Below are 14,659 nucleotides of genomic sequence, written 5' to 3' on the forward strand. Positions count from 1 at the left end.
CTCGGGGACAGAGGTACTTAAGCGGCACATACCTGGTGATGGTCTATGCCCCCTCTGTGCAGTACCAGAGACAGGGACCCATACCCTCTTCTCTTGTACGGGGGCAAGGGTGTTATGGACTTACGTCCGTGAGGTGTTGGGGCTTGACTGGGAGGCCCTAAATCTCGTGGAGTTTCTCCAACACGGAGCTTTATAGCAGTCATGACATCGCCGCCTATTAGCGATGATGTCATGGACTCTTTGGACGATTCATAATAAGATGTTGATCGAGAAGGTTTTTCCGAGGAAGGCATCTGACTCCTTCAAATTCCTTACTTTTCTGCAGCACTGGCACCCACTCTCGCGGCAGTGTGATCGCGATCGACTCGGCCTTATGATGGATGCGCTCTTGGCTTCGGCGCGTTGACTATCGTCCTCGTAGTGCCGCTACGCGGCTGCCATTAGGTGGCTTTTTCTCTTATTTCTTTTATGGTTTTCTTGGGCTTGACTGTGCTGTAGCCCCATCCATTGTCTGTCGGGTGTTGTTCGGACATGGATTGTGTGGATCATTGCTTTATTTATGAAGCGGGGCAAAAGCCTATTTCGAGTTACTATACAAATCATTTATGCGGTGTTATGCTACAAGAGTTGTCACTTTGTTTATGTTTGTGGTGTGTACATAATAAAGACGATATGGAATTTTATGTTGAACGGGAATTTCAAAATCAGACATGTTTATGGAGATCTCCAGAATAATTTTGTGCATATATGTGGAGATAATGGAGCAATTAAGTTAAGACCGCCCTCAAAGTATACGACCCTTGCTGGTGTCACTTTTCATGGTTAGTCGTGATGGTTAAATAACAGAAGCGGTTGGAATAATAAACCTATTAAAAGACAACGGCTGCAGTTCCGGAACTGTAATCATGCTGGACATACATATAATATCCAGATACTATTATTGGTACATTGTAACTTGAATATATAGAAGCAAGTAAATAATCTCATTAATATATACCCCATCCACAAGCTCAAAAGAACAGATTGCATTCGCTAAGAGATTTTTGCAGTCTATTAGTATAGTTATAAGCACCAAGCATGGGTGCACGATCTGTCCTTATTCTCATAAAGTTACATGATTGATAGCTGATTATATTATATAGTTACATAAACAATGAAACTAATACAACTTGTCAGAGTACATAAACTAGTGTTCTTTCCTATAGGTGGCCTATGTTTTGTTTCCTGTAAAGTTACATATTCCATGTCTTCGTAGTTGAAAACTACCACGCGTGTGGTTGAATAGATTTACCTCCAAAGGATCAAGGAGAAACATTAAAAAAGTTGTACAACTTTGGGAAAACCGGTGTGAGTTTACTCATGTTAATTGGTCTCATGAAAAGATGGTAAAAAAGTAGGCCTAGTGTCCAAAGTTTAGGTCATCACACGTAGTGAAAGTACGGCATGCCGGTTACCGGTATACGAATTGATAAGATAGATCATATAAAGTAAGCTGGAGTTAGAATGATGCGGGTCATCCATTTGACTTGACATACTATATTATGAGTAAACTACATACAACCAAATTATAAATAGCCTTGTCTAAAGTATAACTCGAAAGGACAATGAGCAATTAAAAATGCATCAATCAATTGTTGGAACTTAAATTTAATGTTGGAGAGAACTGCATCTCATATATACTGATCGCGCATGCATATTAGTTAATGGTGTGTCTTGGATCTCCTAGAGCATATGTATGGGCACGGTGCTGGCTAAATTAGCTAAAGAAAGTAAGCGCTGCTCAGCTTAATCATTAGGTTAATCCCACTTAAAACTAAGCTTGCTGGGAAGCTAATACTAACCTACCTATATATGTCGCAGTCGTGATCACCACCAAATTAATATTACGAAGCTAGGTAAAAAGTGTGTGCCACAGAAAGTGGCACATCAACGTTGTTTTACATCACGACACGACGTGCCGTCACAAATGAAAAGACATACCTTGCATACATTTTATTCTCTTAGAAAAGACCTTGCAGAGATGTTATGCTATTTATCAATTGCCCACATGAAACAACTCCAATGAGCTATCCATTGTCAAAAATGGTCGAAAAGAATCCAACTAGGAGATTGCAAATATAAACACTGAAAATGAAGGGTCTGGCAAGTATTCCCCTTCCACTGTAAATTTTTCACCAATTTGTTTTTTATAGAATGGCATAGTAGGGGTCTTCCCTACCGTTTTCCATGAAGAAAATGGGCTTGGCAAGTTTCAGAACGATGAAAAAAGGAAGATTAATCGCATTATTCTATAAGTATCATTCGGTGGCTAAGATGCAAAACTCTTGTGTCCTTAATGTTGCAACCACATTCAAAAAATATAGCATATACAAAGACTACAAGATCAATTTGAACCACCAAACTCGTGTACCGCCGCGGCATAGTGTGTGCACTCGATGAAGGCCAGATCCAACCGCGGAGCAAAGGATCCTAGGGCAAAATGCGCTGGAAGTGGGACCCATGTGTAGGGGCGCGGTATGAACAACCTCTACCCTAAGTCGTATCAATCCTGGATTAGTGGTCGTTAACCTCAGGTTTAAGCACCTAACCCTGGTTAAGCGGCATAAAGCTTCCAATGGGCACGCTAAGCCATCACTGTCGCCATGCATCACAATGGTGCATCATAGTTCACCCCGCGCCCCTTCGCCGAAAGTCTCCTCTCTGTCACCAGCGCACACACAACACCCATGAAACTGCCTCATGGGCCTCACCTTCACGCATACGCCGAATCCCACATGTCAGCGTCATCGCACCATTTCTTCTTGTCCACAGCTGGAGGGATGCACAAGAATTTGTTCTCCCATCCAAACTCTCTCTCTCTCTCCTCCCATTATTTTATGTACATGTTGCACCTCCTCCTCCCACTGGTTGGAAGAAGCTCTCAAACCCCCTCTCCTCTCCTCCTCCCCCTTTCTCATCTAATCTCCTCCTCTTCATAGCTTGCCGTCCTCTCTTCTTCTCCCCTCCCGGCCATCGCCTTATCACACAGTGCGTGCTCTCTCTTTTGGTGTTCTCACCTCTCCTTTCCTCTCCATCCAAGCACTATCTTCTTGCACCTTTGTTTAGTTTCTTCCCTGTTTGCTTCTTTGTGGATCCAGAGTTTTTAAAAACCAAGCAGGAGCATAAACAACTGCATCGCTTTAAAAATCATTGCTTCCTTTTCCAAGGCTTCCTTTTAAACCTAAAAACAAGACACCACTCTGTTTCAATCTGATTTTTCTCCCTGTATTTTTTCCCTGCTTTTTTGGAGTTCTAAATCTTTTGCTTCCTAGCTAGTACATCAGTACATGAGCTAGAGAGAAGCATGGCAGGCCTCGACCTTGGCACCGCCGCGACGCGCTACGTGCACCAGTTCCACCACCTCCACCCGGACCTCCAGCTGCAGCAGAACAGCTACGCCAAGCAGCAGCATGAGCCCGCCGACGACGACCACAACGGCAACGGCAACGGCGGCAACTACGGCGCCCAGTACGGCGAGAACAACGACGGCGGTTCCTCATCCTCCGGCCCCGCCGGTGATGGCGCGGGTGGCGGTGGCGGGGGCGGGCCTGGGGACATGGTGGCGCGCCGGCCACGGGGGCGCCCCCCGGGATCGAAGAACAAGCCCAAGCCGCCGGTGATCATCACGCGGGAGAGCGCCAACACGCTGCGCGCCCACATCCTGGAGGTCGGGAGCGGCTGCGACGTGTTTGAGTGCATCTCCACGTACGCGTGCCGGCGGCAGCGCGGCGTGTGCGTGCTGAGCGGCAGCGGCATCGTGACCAACGTGACCCTGCGGCAGCCGTCGGCCCCCGCGGGCGCCGTCGTGACCCTGCACGGCAGGTTCGAGATCCTGTCGCTCTCGGGCTCCTTCCTGCCCCCGCCGGCTCCTCCTGGCGCCACCAGCCTCACCATATTCCTCGCCGGGGGGCAGGGGCAGGTCGTAGGCGGCAACGTCGTGGGCGCGCTCTACGCCGCGGGCCCGGTCATCGTCATCGCGGCGTCCTTCGCTAACGTCGCCTACGAGCGCCTCCCGCTGGAGGACGAGGAGGCGCCGCCTGCAACGGCAGGCATGCAGATGCAGCAGCCCGGCGACGCCGAGGCCGCGGCCGCGGCCGGCATGGGCGGCGTCCCGTTCCCTCCCGACCCGTCGGCTGCCGGTCTGCCCTTCTTCAACCAGCTGCCTCTCAACAACATGACCGGCGGTCCCGGCTCGCAGCTCCCGCCCGGTGCCGACGGCCACGGCTGGGCCGGCGGACGGTCACAGTTCTGAATTCTCACAGGTGCTTGGGAGATCGGTGTAATTGCTGTCGGAGGAGAGAAGGCGAGATCACGATGAGCAACCACAAGGTTTCAGGGCAGTTTGCAAAAAGGTTAGAGCACGAACGCACGAACGATCCAAGGAAACAATCTATCGTCTACTGCACTATTTCTATCTCTGTACAATTTCGTAGTGTTTTGTCGATCTCTGATCATGTTGTCCTCCTTGTTCTTTTTCTTCTTCTTCTTCTATTTTCTTTTCTTGTCTCTCCTGAACCTTAATCTGTGGCCTGTGTAACCTTCTCGATCTTGATTTTCAATATGGCTTTAAATAATTATCCCTCAATTTGTCCGAGCATATGCATGGGTCTAGTCATCTTGGTCTTGCTGGTATGTTGTTTATGTGGACGACAGATTCGATTCCAGCCGATAAGGAGGAAAATTTAGTGCTGTTAGTGTTCGTGTGGGCTTAATTAAGCTGTCAATTCCTACTTTATTAGATAGATCGATGTGTTGTAGATGCTTTTGGGTAATTATTTTTGTGTCATACAAAGGTGTTAGATGCCCTATGTGTACTCTAACGAAGTGATGTGTGTATATTATACTAGTCTTCACGACAGTTCAGCTTTGAGCTAACATAATCATGCATATCTCTGTCACTTAGTTCTTTTCTGGTTGTGAGTTTATGTTGGAGTTGTCAAATTGGGAACTGCATCACAATTCAGTTGTTACAGTGCTTTGCTCTCACACGTGTGCATGCTTGCCGTTGTTTAAAGATCACAAAGGTACTATATACTACTAACTGCATCCTCACAGAAACAAGCTATAGTATATAGCTCATGGGGAAGCCTCAGCTGTCTGTCTATGTTTCTTACTACCACTTACGTTTCCCCCAATGTTCTTCGCTCCTTGTCCTATTGAGTAATGTAAAGAACAGAACCATAGTTTTCAGAAGCTATTGGAACTTGCGCATTTAGAGACCTAAGGTTTCCACTGCTGACATGTGTTATGTTCGTTATTGCCTCTCTGTCTTCCATCACTGTTCATATGGTGGCTTAACTCTCCCTTGAACAAGTTGCTAATAATTTTATATGTAGAATTGGGTAGACGGTAAGCATACTCCTTTCTTGAAGAACATGCATGCATTTCAAGGTGCCAATCTGAGCCTCTCATGTGTTGAGATATATTAATTCCATGTATCATTCTGTAGAGTCCTTAAATATGCATCTGTGTATGTTTCATTTGTGTGTTGAATATATAGTTGGGATCCAAATCCTGTTTAGTTGCCGTGAAGCCCAACTTAGAGTTAAAATATAATCAGTTAAATAACTTCACTGAATAGTTGCCAGTCAAATCATTCCATATATATTTTGATTGTCTACTACGTTGTCTAATTCAGTCTTACTGTATTATTCTCTGTATTAGACCTGCACTCCTGCAGTCATGTCCATGTGTATTTAACGAGAGTGGTTTTTCAGCTCCCGGGTGCCCCTACACCCTCTGTGATAGTAAATTCAGAAAAAATAGAAACAAAATTCAAAAAATAGTGAAACTTTGCAACATCATATATGATTGAATTTTGTAGGTGATTGCAAGTTTTCATGCCAAACAAACATTCGAGGAGTTCTACACAAAGAAATAGATTTCAGTCCTTGAAGTTTTGAGCACTTTTAGCACTGGAATCTGAAACTCGTGTGTGCACCTTTCTCTGCATGATTTGTTTTTATGAAACTTGCAAGAACTTCCAAAGTTTGACCATATCTGATGTCGTGAAGTTTCAGATTTTTTTTGAATTTTTTCCTATTCTTTGAATTTACTGTTCATAGAGAGTGTAGGGACACCCGGGAGCTATCACACCTTTCTCCTCTTCTTTTGTTTTTCTGAAATGTCCATTTGTATTCTAAAGCAAGGAGGAGAGACATACAATGCTAAGCATCTTTTTTTTGACAAATTTCGATTAATACAATCTGCAAGCTTCAGTATATGTTGTCTTAGTTTGGTCATTTGATTGAGAAGCCATCCACATTTGTGCATGTTGGTGTGATTCATAGGTAATTCCAGTTTTAAACTTGTATTGTTCCTATAGCGTACCACATACATGTCTGGATGAATAAATTCCAACCCAACTCACATAATTGTAGCACTGTGAAAAAAATTAAGCACATTAATTTAGTTCTCCTTTTAGACGTAGAACAAGATCTATGCACCAATATTCTAGGTTGAACAAGATTTAATGTTAGATTCGAGGCTTGCAGATTTACCCAGCCTACCCGTGTTGGTTGATTGGGCGTGAGTTGACAACTTGTCATCCATTTGTTGACGTGTACATATGCTTTTTATCATGCACATTATACTTTTTTACAAGACGTTAGTCATACAACCTTATTAACAACTATCTCATTTGATTTGCACTTCAACCTCTCTTCAGTTTAAACAGCTTCAAAACACCGGCTCCTCAATCTTTTGAAATGGGGAGGAGACTTTAAATCTAGTCCAAATTACAATATGGTTACGCACTCAAATATTCACATTATAACAAATTAAATATGTTGTTCAAAATAGAATTTATTGATCAGGGATCAATATATTGATCAATTTGCGCTAAAAATATATATTGCTCAATTATAGAAGGATTAATGCATGTTAGATACACCAAAACTATGAGTTCAAATGATAGATCCATAGTGTATGTTCCCCGGCTTAGTATATATGCATGGATCAATACAGATAGAGTTTTGTGAAATATTGGAAAGTACCATTCCCATCATAACAAGTGTGAAATTTTCTGATGGTCGAGTCTGTCCATGTATCACTCTCCCTAGCGCCGACCTAGGGGGTGACCAAATTTCTCCTTTGCAGGAGCCACCGCGGTCTTTTCTATTCACCTCTCTGCTATTGCATGTTGGGACTTGGAACAACCTCCGATTCACTCTCTGGATGATGACGGGGCTTCTTCTTCCTTGCCTTGGTTTGGACCGCCGATTATCTTCCTTTCATCTCCATGAAGGAAGGTGTATTGTGCGATGATGGCATCGGGAAGAGGAGTGCCCGCGGTAGTACAAATTGGGGCTATGCACACCATTCGGGCCCCCAATCGCACACAGTTTCTGGAACCGCGTGCTCGCATGGGCTGGTGTTGCGAGGGTGGGGGGGGTCATCGCTGACCAATGAGGAATTGCGGGTGATGGCAAAATCGTCCCACACAGTTGCATTTTCACAAATTATGTGTGATAATGAGTACAATCACCCACAATTAATTTATGGGAAACATGTGCGATAGTACATTATTTCTGACGGGTGGTGAAAAGAAAATTGTGTGCGGTCCTTTTGTTTATCGTGCATGATATGTTTCTTCTAGAATATGTGCATTAAACTATCCATCAGAGAGGCTTCATTTCTTCAATTGTTTGTATTGTAGATATCCACTGCATACGGTTTGTTTTATTAAACCGTGTCCAATGCACAGTGATCAAGACAATATGTTTTCTTTACTATAATTTAACACATGGAATTCATATCAAATTGGTCGGAATATGAATTGGAGCATAGATAGACAACAAAATTCTTATCAATCAATGTAACAAATATATGTTCAACCTCAATTGCATAAATGATTGACGTCACAAAATAGCATCATACATATAGCATGGTTGATCATGCAAGTGTACCAATACAAGTACCAAAGCAGACATATTGGGCATCTAAAGCTATCATCGTCATAGAGGGTGAAATTCCAGGTGAAGGACAATCGGGTCTTTGACATTCTTGAAGAAGAGGAATGGCTATATTGTGCTCGGCTTCCTTCATGCGTAGGGCATGAACATATTTAGTCCAATTCTTATGTATCAATGAAGAGTCGAAGAGTGGGTTGGCACTCCTGTTACATGGACCTACATACATGGAGTTAATGTTATTAGGATGTATTACGAAATTGCACAATATGTACTATGTAATGAATGAAGCAAACCATTGTCGTAAATCACAATGACTTCCATTGTGAACATGTTGTTACATAAAATAAATATAATTAGTTGAAATGGGAATTAGGACATGTATGTGAATGTACGGGTGGAGTTCCCGGTCCATATTCATATATAAACATGTGCTAACATCAATGGATCTAAATTGGTTAGACAACACATTTTAATATTTTTATGTGTTGTTACTGCCTGACATTTTCCTGCACACGAGGTCCTACAAAAAAACTTTTCTCTCAATTCAATATTCCATCATACGAAAAGTTGTGTGCAATTGCATAATGATGTACTATAAGGCAAATGATACATTTCATGCTTTTATCAGCGGTCCATAGGCAAGTCCAACACAAATCCATAAATGTACTATAGACCCGAAACCTTTTCGGACATATTATATCTTTCCGGATTTTCGAAACACTTCCAGGACAATCAGAACACTTCCGGATCCATCCGAAACACTTTTGGTGCTCACCCTCTAAAACTTTAGTTCTCATCATAATTACTACCTGTTAAGCGTGTGACCATTCAAGTTTAGAATAAGCGGATATGACCCGAACCACATTCCGGTCAATAGTTAACAGTGAGATCTGGACACCTTTCATAACTCCCGCATATTCACAAAGTACTGGAGTGAATCTTTTGTTTACAAATATCGTCACTTTTACTTCACGATACGTTATAAAACCCGAAGTGAGATTGATAGTACATAGAATCGCCAGTACCCTCGGCAGGGTGACGAGCGCAGCCGAAAGTACCAAAACGGAGGTGAAACAAGGAAGTTACCCTGGTTTGAGCCTCCATGGACGAGTAACACCCTATGTCCAGCTTCTAGTTTGTATTCATGGCGGAGTACCCTGTGGGAGGGTTACAGTGGGGGATGATGTATGACTATCGAGAGTATGTTTGTACCAGAGTAGATGGGAATAGCCGGCTCTAGCCCCCATCATATATAGGCGATGGGGGACATGGTTTTACGTATGATATATGCAATCTGGTTGCCGCCATCTTGACTTGTACGCCTAGATGATCCCTTGATTCTTATCCGGGCTCCAGGGCTTCCTCCTGCGGTTGGACCCTCGCTGAGCTTCATGGGATCCACATCGAGAGGCCACCCCCTGTGTATTACACCGACAGTAGCCCCGGAGCATGCTACCAATGAGAACCCACGCGGGCTCCCTATGTCTCCGTGGCCTGGTTTCATGAGTACGGCTTCAAGAAGGTCTTCGGGCTTGCCCTTCTATGGCTTCTTAGGGGGGGCCCTTTTTAGATTTAGAGTGACTAGCAGAGGCTTCAAGGATTAGGTCCTTATGTAGTGCTTTGTGTTGCATCGAGGCCCCCGGGGCCAAGGCTATTTTTTAGGCTTGCTTGCTCTTTGTTGCCTTGAAGTGTGACAGCTCGAGGGTTTGGGGAAGTTGCGATCTTCGCAAACTGAAGCCTGACGTCAGCCTCTCCTCGTCTCGGAGCGTCACTAGCTCACCTCGTCTTGTCTTGTCATAAAGGGCAGGAGGATCATCGTGGCACCTCTCAGTTTTGTATTGACTGGTGTATCATGATGGTTGTGCCTAGATTCTCATGCCCGCATCTCATGAAATGAGAAACCGTAGGAGATGTGGTGCACGTGTGGCACCGTCGAGCCCATCATTTCGGTGTTCTGGCTACACAATGATGGATACCTTCACACCAAGAGATCTCTAAGAATATCTCTCCATCGTCGGAGGAGAAAATCCCAATCTTGAGTTATTAAGTTCTGTGTCATACTTTTTTTATGCACGTGTAAGTTGCTGTTATGATCACCCTGTTACAGTTTACATTAGAACATCCCCAAAGTAAATCATCTGGTATGAAGATACTTGATAATCTCATGGTCTAAGGAATTATACATATGTTAACATTCTCTGTGTTATTAACTATCAACTTGTGAAGGAAGGATCTCATAGTATAACAGTCAACTTGGGTCAATTCAACACAAGTGTTCTTCTAACATTGTGCCCTCAAACATGTCGACATCATCATTACACTTAACTATGCCCATCATCTGTAAAAACAATCATCATGCAACACTTGAGCTTGTCCTAGACGCAAGACTAGAAATCTATTTCACCGCTTATAATTCTACACGTGCACATGAGTTTTCCTCTGAGCTTCTTGGTTTTTGCAGACTCGAGAACCATAGAAGTTATAACATAGAATATAAACATTAATCATTGATACATCTCCAACGTATCTATAATTTTTTATTGTTCCATGCTATTATATTATCTGTTTTGGATGTTTAATGGGCTTTAATATGCTCTTTTATATTATTTTTGCGACTAACCTATTAACCGGAGGCCCAGTGCCAGTTTTTGTTTTTTTTGCCTATTTTAGTGTTTCGCAGAAAAGGAATATCAAACGGAATCCAAACGGAACGAAGCCTTCGCGAGGATTGATACGTCTCCGTCGTATCTACTTTTCCAAACACTTTTGCCCTTGTTTTGGACTCTAACTTGCATGATTTGAATGGAACTAACCCGGACTGATGCTGTTTTCAGCAGAATTGCCATGGTGTTTTTTTGTGCGGAAATAAAAGTTCTCGGAATGACCTGAAAATCAACGGAGAATTATTTTGGAATATATAAAAAATACTAGAAGAAAGATCCACGTCAGGGGGGCCACCACCTGTCCACAAGGGTGGGAGGTGCGCCCCCTGCCTCATAGCCCCCCTAACGCTCACCGAGCTCAACCTTGACTCCATATATTCACTTTCAGGGAGAAAAAAATCAGGAAGAATGGTTCATCGTGTTTTACGATACAGAGCCGCCGCCAAGCCCTAAACTCTCTTGGGAGGGTTGGTCTGGAGTCCGTTCGACAGATATTAAGTTTCCAGGTGTGGTTGAATTGACAACTCAGATGCAAATACTTGAGAATATTCTTTGGCTCCCCTTGTGTCGAATCAATAAATTTGGGTTGAATACTCTACTCTTGAAAACTGTTGCGTTCCCCTATACTTGTGGGTTATCAAGACCATTTCCTGGCGTCGTTGCCGGGGAGCATAGCTCTATTCTTTGAGTCACTTGGGATTTATATCTGCTTATCATTATGAAGAACTTGAAAGATCAAAGAACCAAGATTTTTCCCTCAACTACGAGGGGAGGTAAGGAACTTCCATCTAGCTCTGCACTTGATTCACCTTTTGTTTTGAGTGAACTTGCGACACCTAAACCTGCTTCTACTATTAATTCTGATATGTCGCATGTTATTGATGATGCCACTTCTGCTATGCATGATACTTATGATGAAACTACTTCTATGCTTGATACCACTGTGCCACTTGGTGAATTTTTTGATGAACAACTTGCTAGGGATAGAGAAAATGAAATTATTAAAACTGATAATATTGATGAAAGTGATGATGAAGATTCTCCCCCTAGATATGAATTGCCTGTTGTTCCTGAGGGTTATGTTATGGATGAAGAAACTGCTAGAGACTTTCTTGCCTGCAATGATAGAAGTGATCTTAAGAAACTATTGGCTAAGCTTAAAGAAAAATCTCTGAATGCTAGAATGAAATATGATCCTGCTTATGCTACTTCACCTATCTTTATTACTGATAAGGATTATGATTTCTCTGTTGATCCTGATATAATTACTTTGGTTGAATCTGATCCTTTCTATGGCTATGAATCTGAAACTATTGAGGCACATCTTACTAAATTAAATGATATAGCTACCCTGTTCACTAATGATGAGAAAACTCGCTATTATTATATCCTTAAATTATTTCCGTTCTCATTAAATGGTGATGCTAAGATTTGGTTTAATTCTCTTGATCCTGGTTGTGTGCGTAGTCCCCAGGATATGATTTATTACTTCTCTGCTAAATATTTCCCGCTCATAAGAAACAAGCTGCCTTAAGGGAAATATATAATTTTGTGCAAATTGAAGAAGAGAGTCTCCCACAAACTTGGGGAGGCTTCTCCAATTACTTAATGCTTTGCCTGATCATCCTCTCAAGAAAAATAAAAAAACTTGATATCTTTTATAATGGACTAACCGATGCTTCCAGAGATTACCTGGATAGTTGTGCTGGTTGTGTTTTCAGGGAAAGAACTGTTGATCAAGCTGAAATTCTATTGAATAATATGTTGACTAATGAAAATAATTGGACACTTCCTGAACCAACTCCTAAGCCAACTCTGAAGAAAAGGGGTATTCTATTTCTCAATCCTGAAGATATGCAAGAGGCAAAGAAATCGATGTAAGAAAAAGGTATAAAAGCTGAAGATGTTAAGAATTTACCTCCTGTTCAAGAAACTAATGGTCTTAATTCATTACCTATTGAAGAAACACATGGTCTTGATAAATCGACACAGGTAATAAAGGTAAATTCTCTCTATGATAAATCTGAAATCCCTCATGCTAAGTTTGCTAGCCAATGTTTGGATGAATTTGATAACTTTATGGTTAAGCAAGAAGATTTTAATGCTTATGTTGGTAGACAATTGAAACACAATTCTTATATGATTGAACACTTGAGTGATTATATGGCTAGTGTTGAAGGTGAACTTAAACTTATTAGTAAACATGTTTCTATGGTTACCACTCAAGTATAACAAGTACTTAAAGCTTAGAATGATTTGCTCAATGAATTGAATAGTAAAAATAATGACTTTGTTGTTAGAGTTGCAACTAGAGGAGGTAAAGTGACCCAGGAACCTTTGTATCCTGAGGGCCATCCTAAGAGAATTGAGCAAGATTCTCAGAGAGCTAATGTAGATGCACCTAGTCCTTCTAAGAGGAAGAGAGAGAAAAATGATAGGACTTTGCATGCTTCTGGTGAACCTGTTGTTGACACACATGAGAATCCCAATGATATTTCTATTTTTGATCCTGAAACACAAGATGGTAATGAACATGAACCTAGTGATAATGTTACTGATGATGTTCATGTTTATGCTCAACCTAGCAATAATAATGATGTAGAGATTGAACCTGATGTTGATCTTGATAACCCACAATCAAAGAATCAACATTATGATAAGAGAGACTTTGTTGCTAGGAAGCACGGTAAAGAAAGAGAAGCATGGGTTCAGAAACCCATGCCCTTTCCTCCTAAACCATCCAAGAAAAAGGATGATGAGGATTTTGAGCGCTTTCCTGAAATGATTAGACCTATCTTTTTGCGTATGCGTTTGACTGATATGCTTAAAATGAATCCTTATGCTAAATATATGAAAGAAATTGTTACAAATAAGAGAAATATACCGGAAGCTGAAATTTCCACCATGCTTGCTAATTATACTTTTAAGGGTGGAATACCAAAGAAACTTGGAGATCCAGGAGTACAAACTATACCATGCTCCATTAAAAGAAACTATGTTAAAACTGCTTTATGTGATCTTGGAGCCGGTGTTAGTGTCATGCCTCTCTCTTTATATTGTAGACTCGATTTGAATAAGTTGACACCTACTGAAATATCTTTGCAAATGGCTGATAAATCAACCGCTATACCTGTCGGTATTTGTGAGGATGTGCCTGTTGTGGTTGCAAACGTTACTATTTTAACGGACTTTGTTATTCTTGATATTCCCGAGGACGATAGTATGTCTATTATTCTTGGAAGACCCTTTTTGAATACTGCAGGGGCTGTTATTGATTGCACCAAAGGCAATGTCACTTTTCATGTTAATGGTAATGATCATACGGTACACTTTCCGAGGAAGCAACCTCAAGTCTATAGTATCAATTCTATTGGAAAATTTTCAACAATTACTATTGGAGGTTTTGAATTTCCTCTTCCTACTGTCAAGAAGAAGTATGATATTCTTATTGTTGGGGACATGCATATCCCCGTTGAGGTAACCTAGTGTTATTCGAAAATTCGTCGGTTTCATGTTACTCGAAATGAGTTTGTTAACAAGACCTGATCAACCTTGTTAGTGGATTCCTTTTGATGAGCATGAGATGGATGAAGTTAGAAAACACAACTCTCTGTACCCTCTTTTTACTTTCTGTTATTTATATTAAATAAAGCAAAAATAGTATTTTTTCTGTCAATTTTCTGAATTATCAATGCAATAAAAATACCCCGAAAATAAAAGTTCTCCAAATGCCTTGAAAATTAAATATGATTTTTTCTAGAACATTTGAGAATATCTGGCACTCAGAACACAGCAGGGGGAGCAAGTACTTGGCCACGAGGGTCCAGGGCGCGCCCCTGCCTCGTGGCTACCCTCCACTTATTCCAGCTGCCACACACTCCTTCTTCCCCCCAAAAAAATCACTAGCAAGCTCAAACCAGAGTCCAAGCTCATCTTGCTGCCATTTTCGATCTCCTTGCTCAAAGCTCCATTCACAAAATTGCTTTAGGGGGTTGTTCTTTGGTATGTGACTCCTCCAATGGTCCAATTAGTTTTTGTTCTAGT

The 14,659-nt window shown here is 41.9% G+C and overlaps 1 protein-coding gene across 1 annotated transcript; it reads left to right on the forward strand.

Annotated features, from left to right (window-relative positions):
• The first annotated feature begins 2,760 nt into the window (after positions 1 to 2,760).
• On the forward strand, positions 2,761 to 4,624 carry LOC123190367 (AT-hook motif nuclear-localized protein 23). Its single transcript, XM_044602993.1, has 2 exons — positions 2,761 to 3,027; positions 3,312 to 4,624. Exon 2 carries the CDS (start codon positions 3,344 to 3,346, stop codon positions 4,289 to 4,291), a length of 948 nt encoding a protein of 315 aa, XP_044458928.1. The 5' UTR covers positions 2,761 to 3,027; positions 3,312 to 3,343; the 3' UTR covers positions 4,292 to 4,624.
• Positions 4,625 to 14,659: the final 10,035 nt, after the last annotated feature.

Source organism: Triticum aestivum, chromosome 2A, assembly GCF_018294505.1.
Source record: "Triticum aestivum cultivar Chinese Spring chromosome 2A, IWGSC CS RefSeq v2.1, whole genome shotgun sequence".
NCBI classification, from domain to species: domain Eukaryota; kingdom Viridiplantae; phylum Streptophyta; class Magnoliopsida; order Poales; family Poaceae; genus Triticum; species Triticum aestivum.

What these genes read in the sequence shown, in the direction of transcription:
- LOC123190367 (XM_044602993.1), top strand. Translation starts at nt 3,344, where the DNA reads ATGGCAGGCCTCGACCTTGGCACCGCCGCGACGCGCTACGTGCACCAG.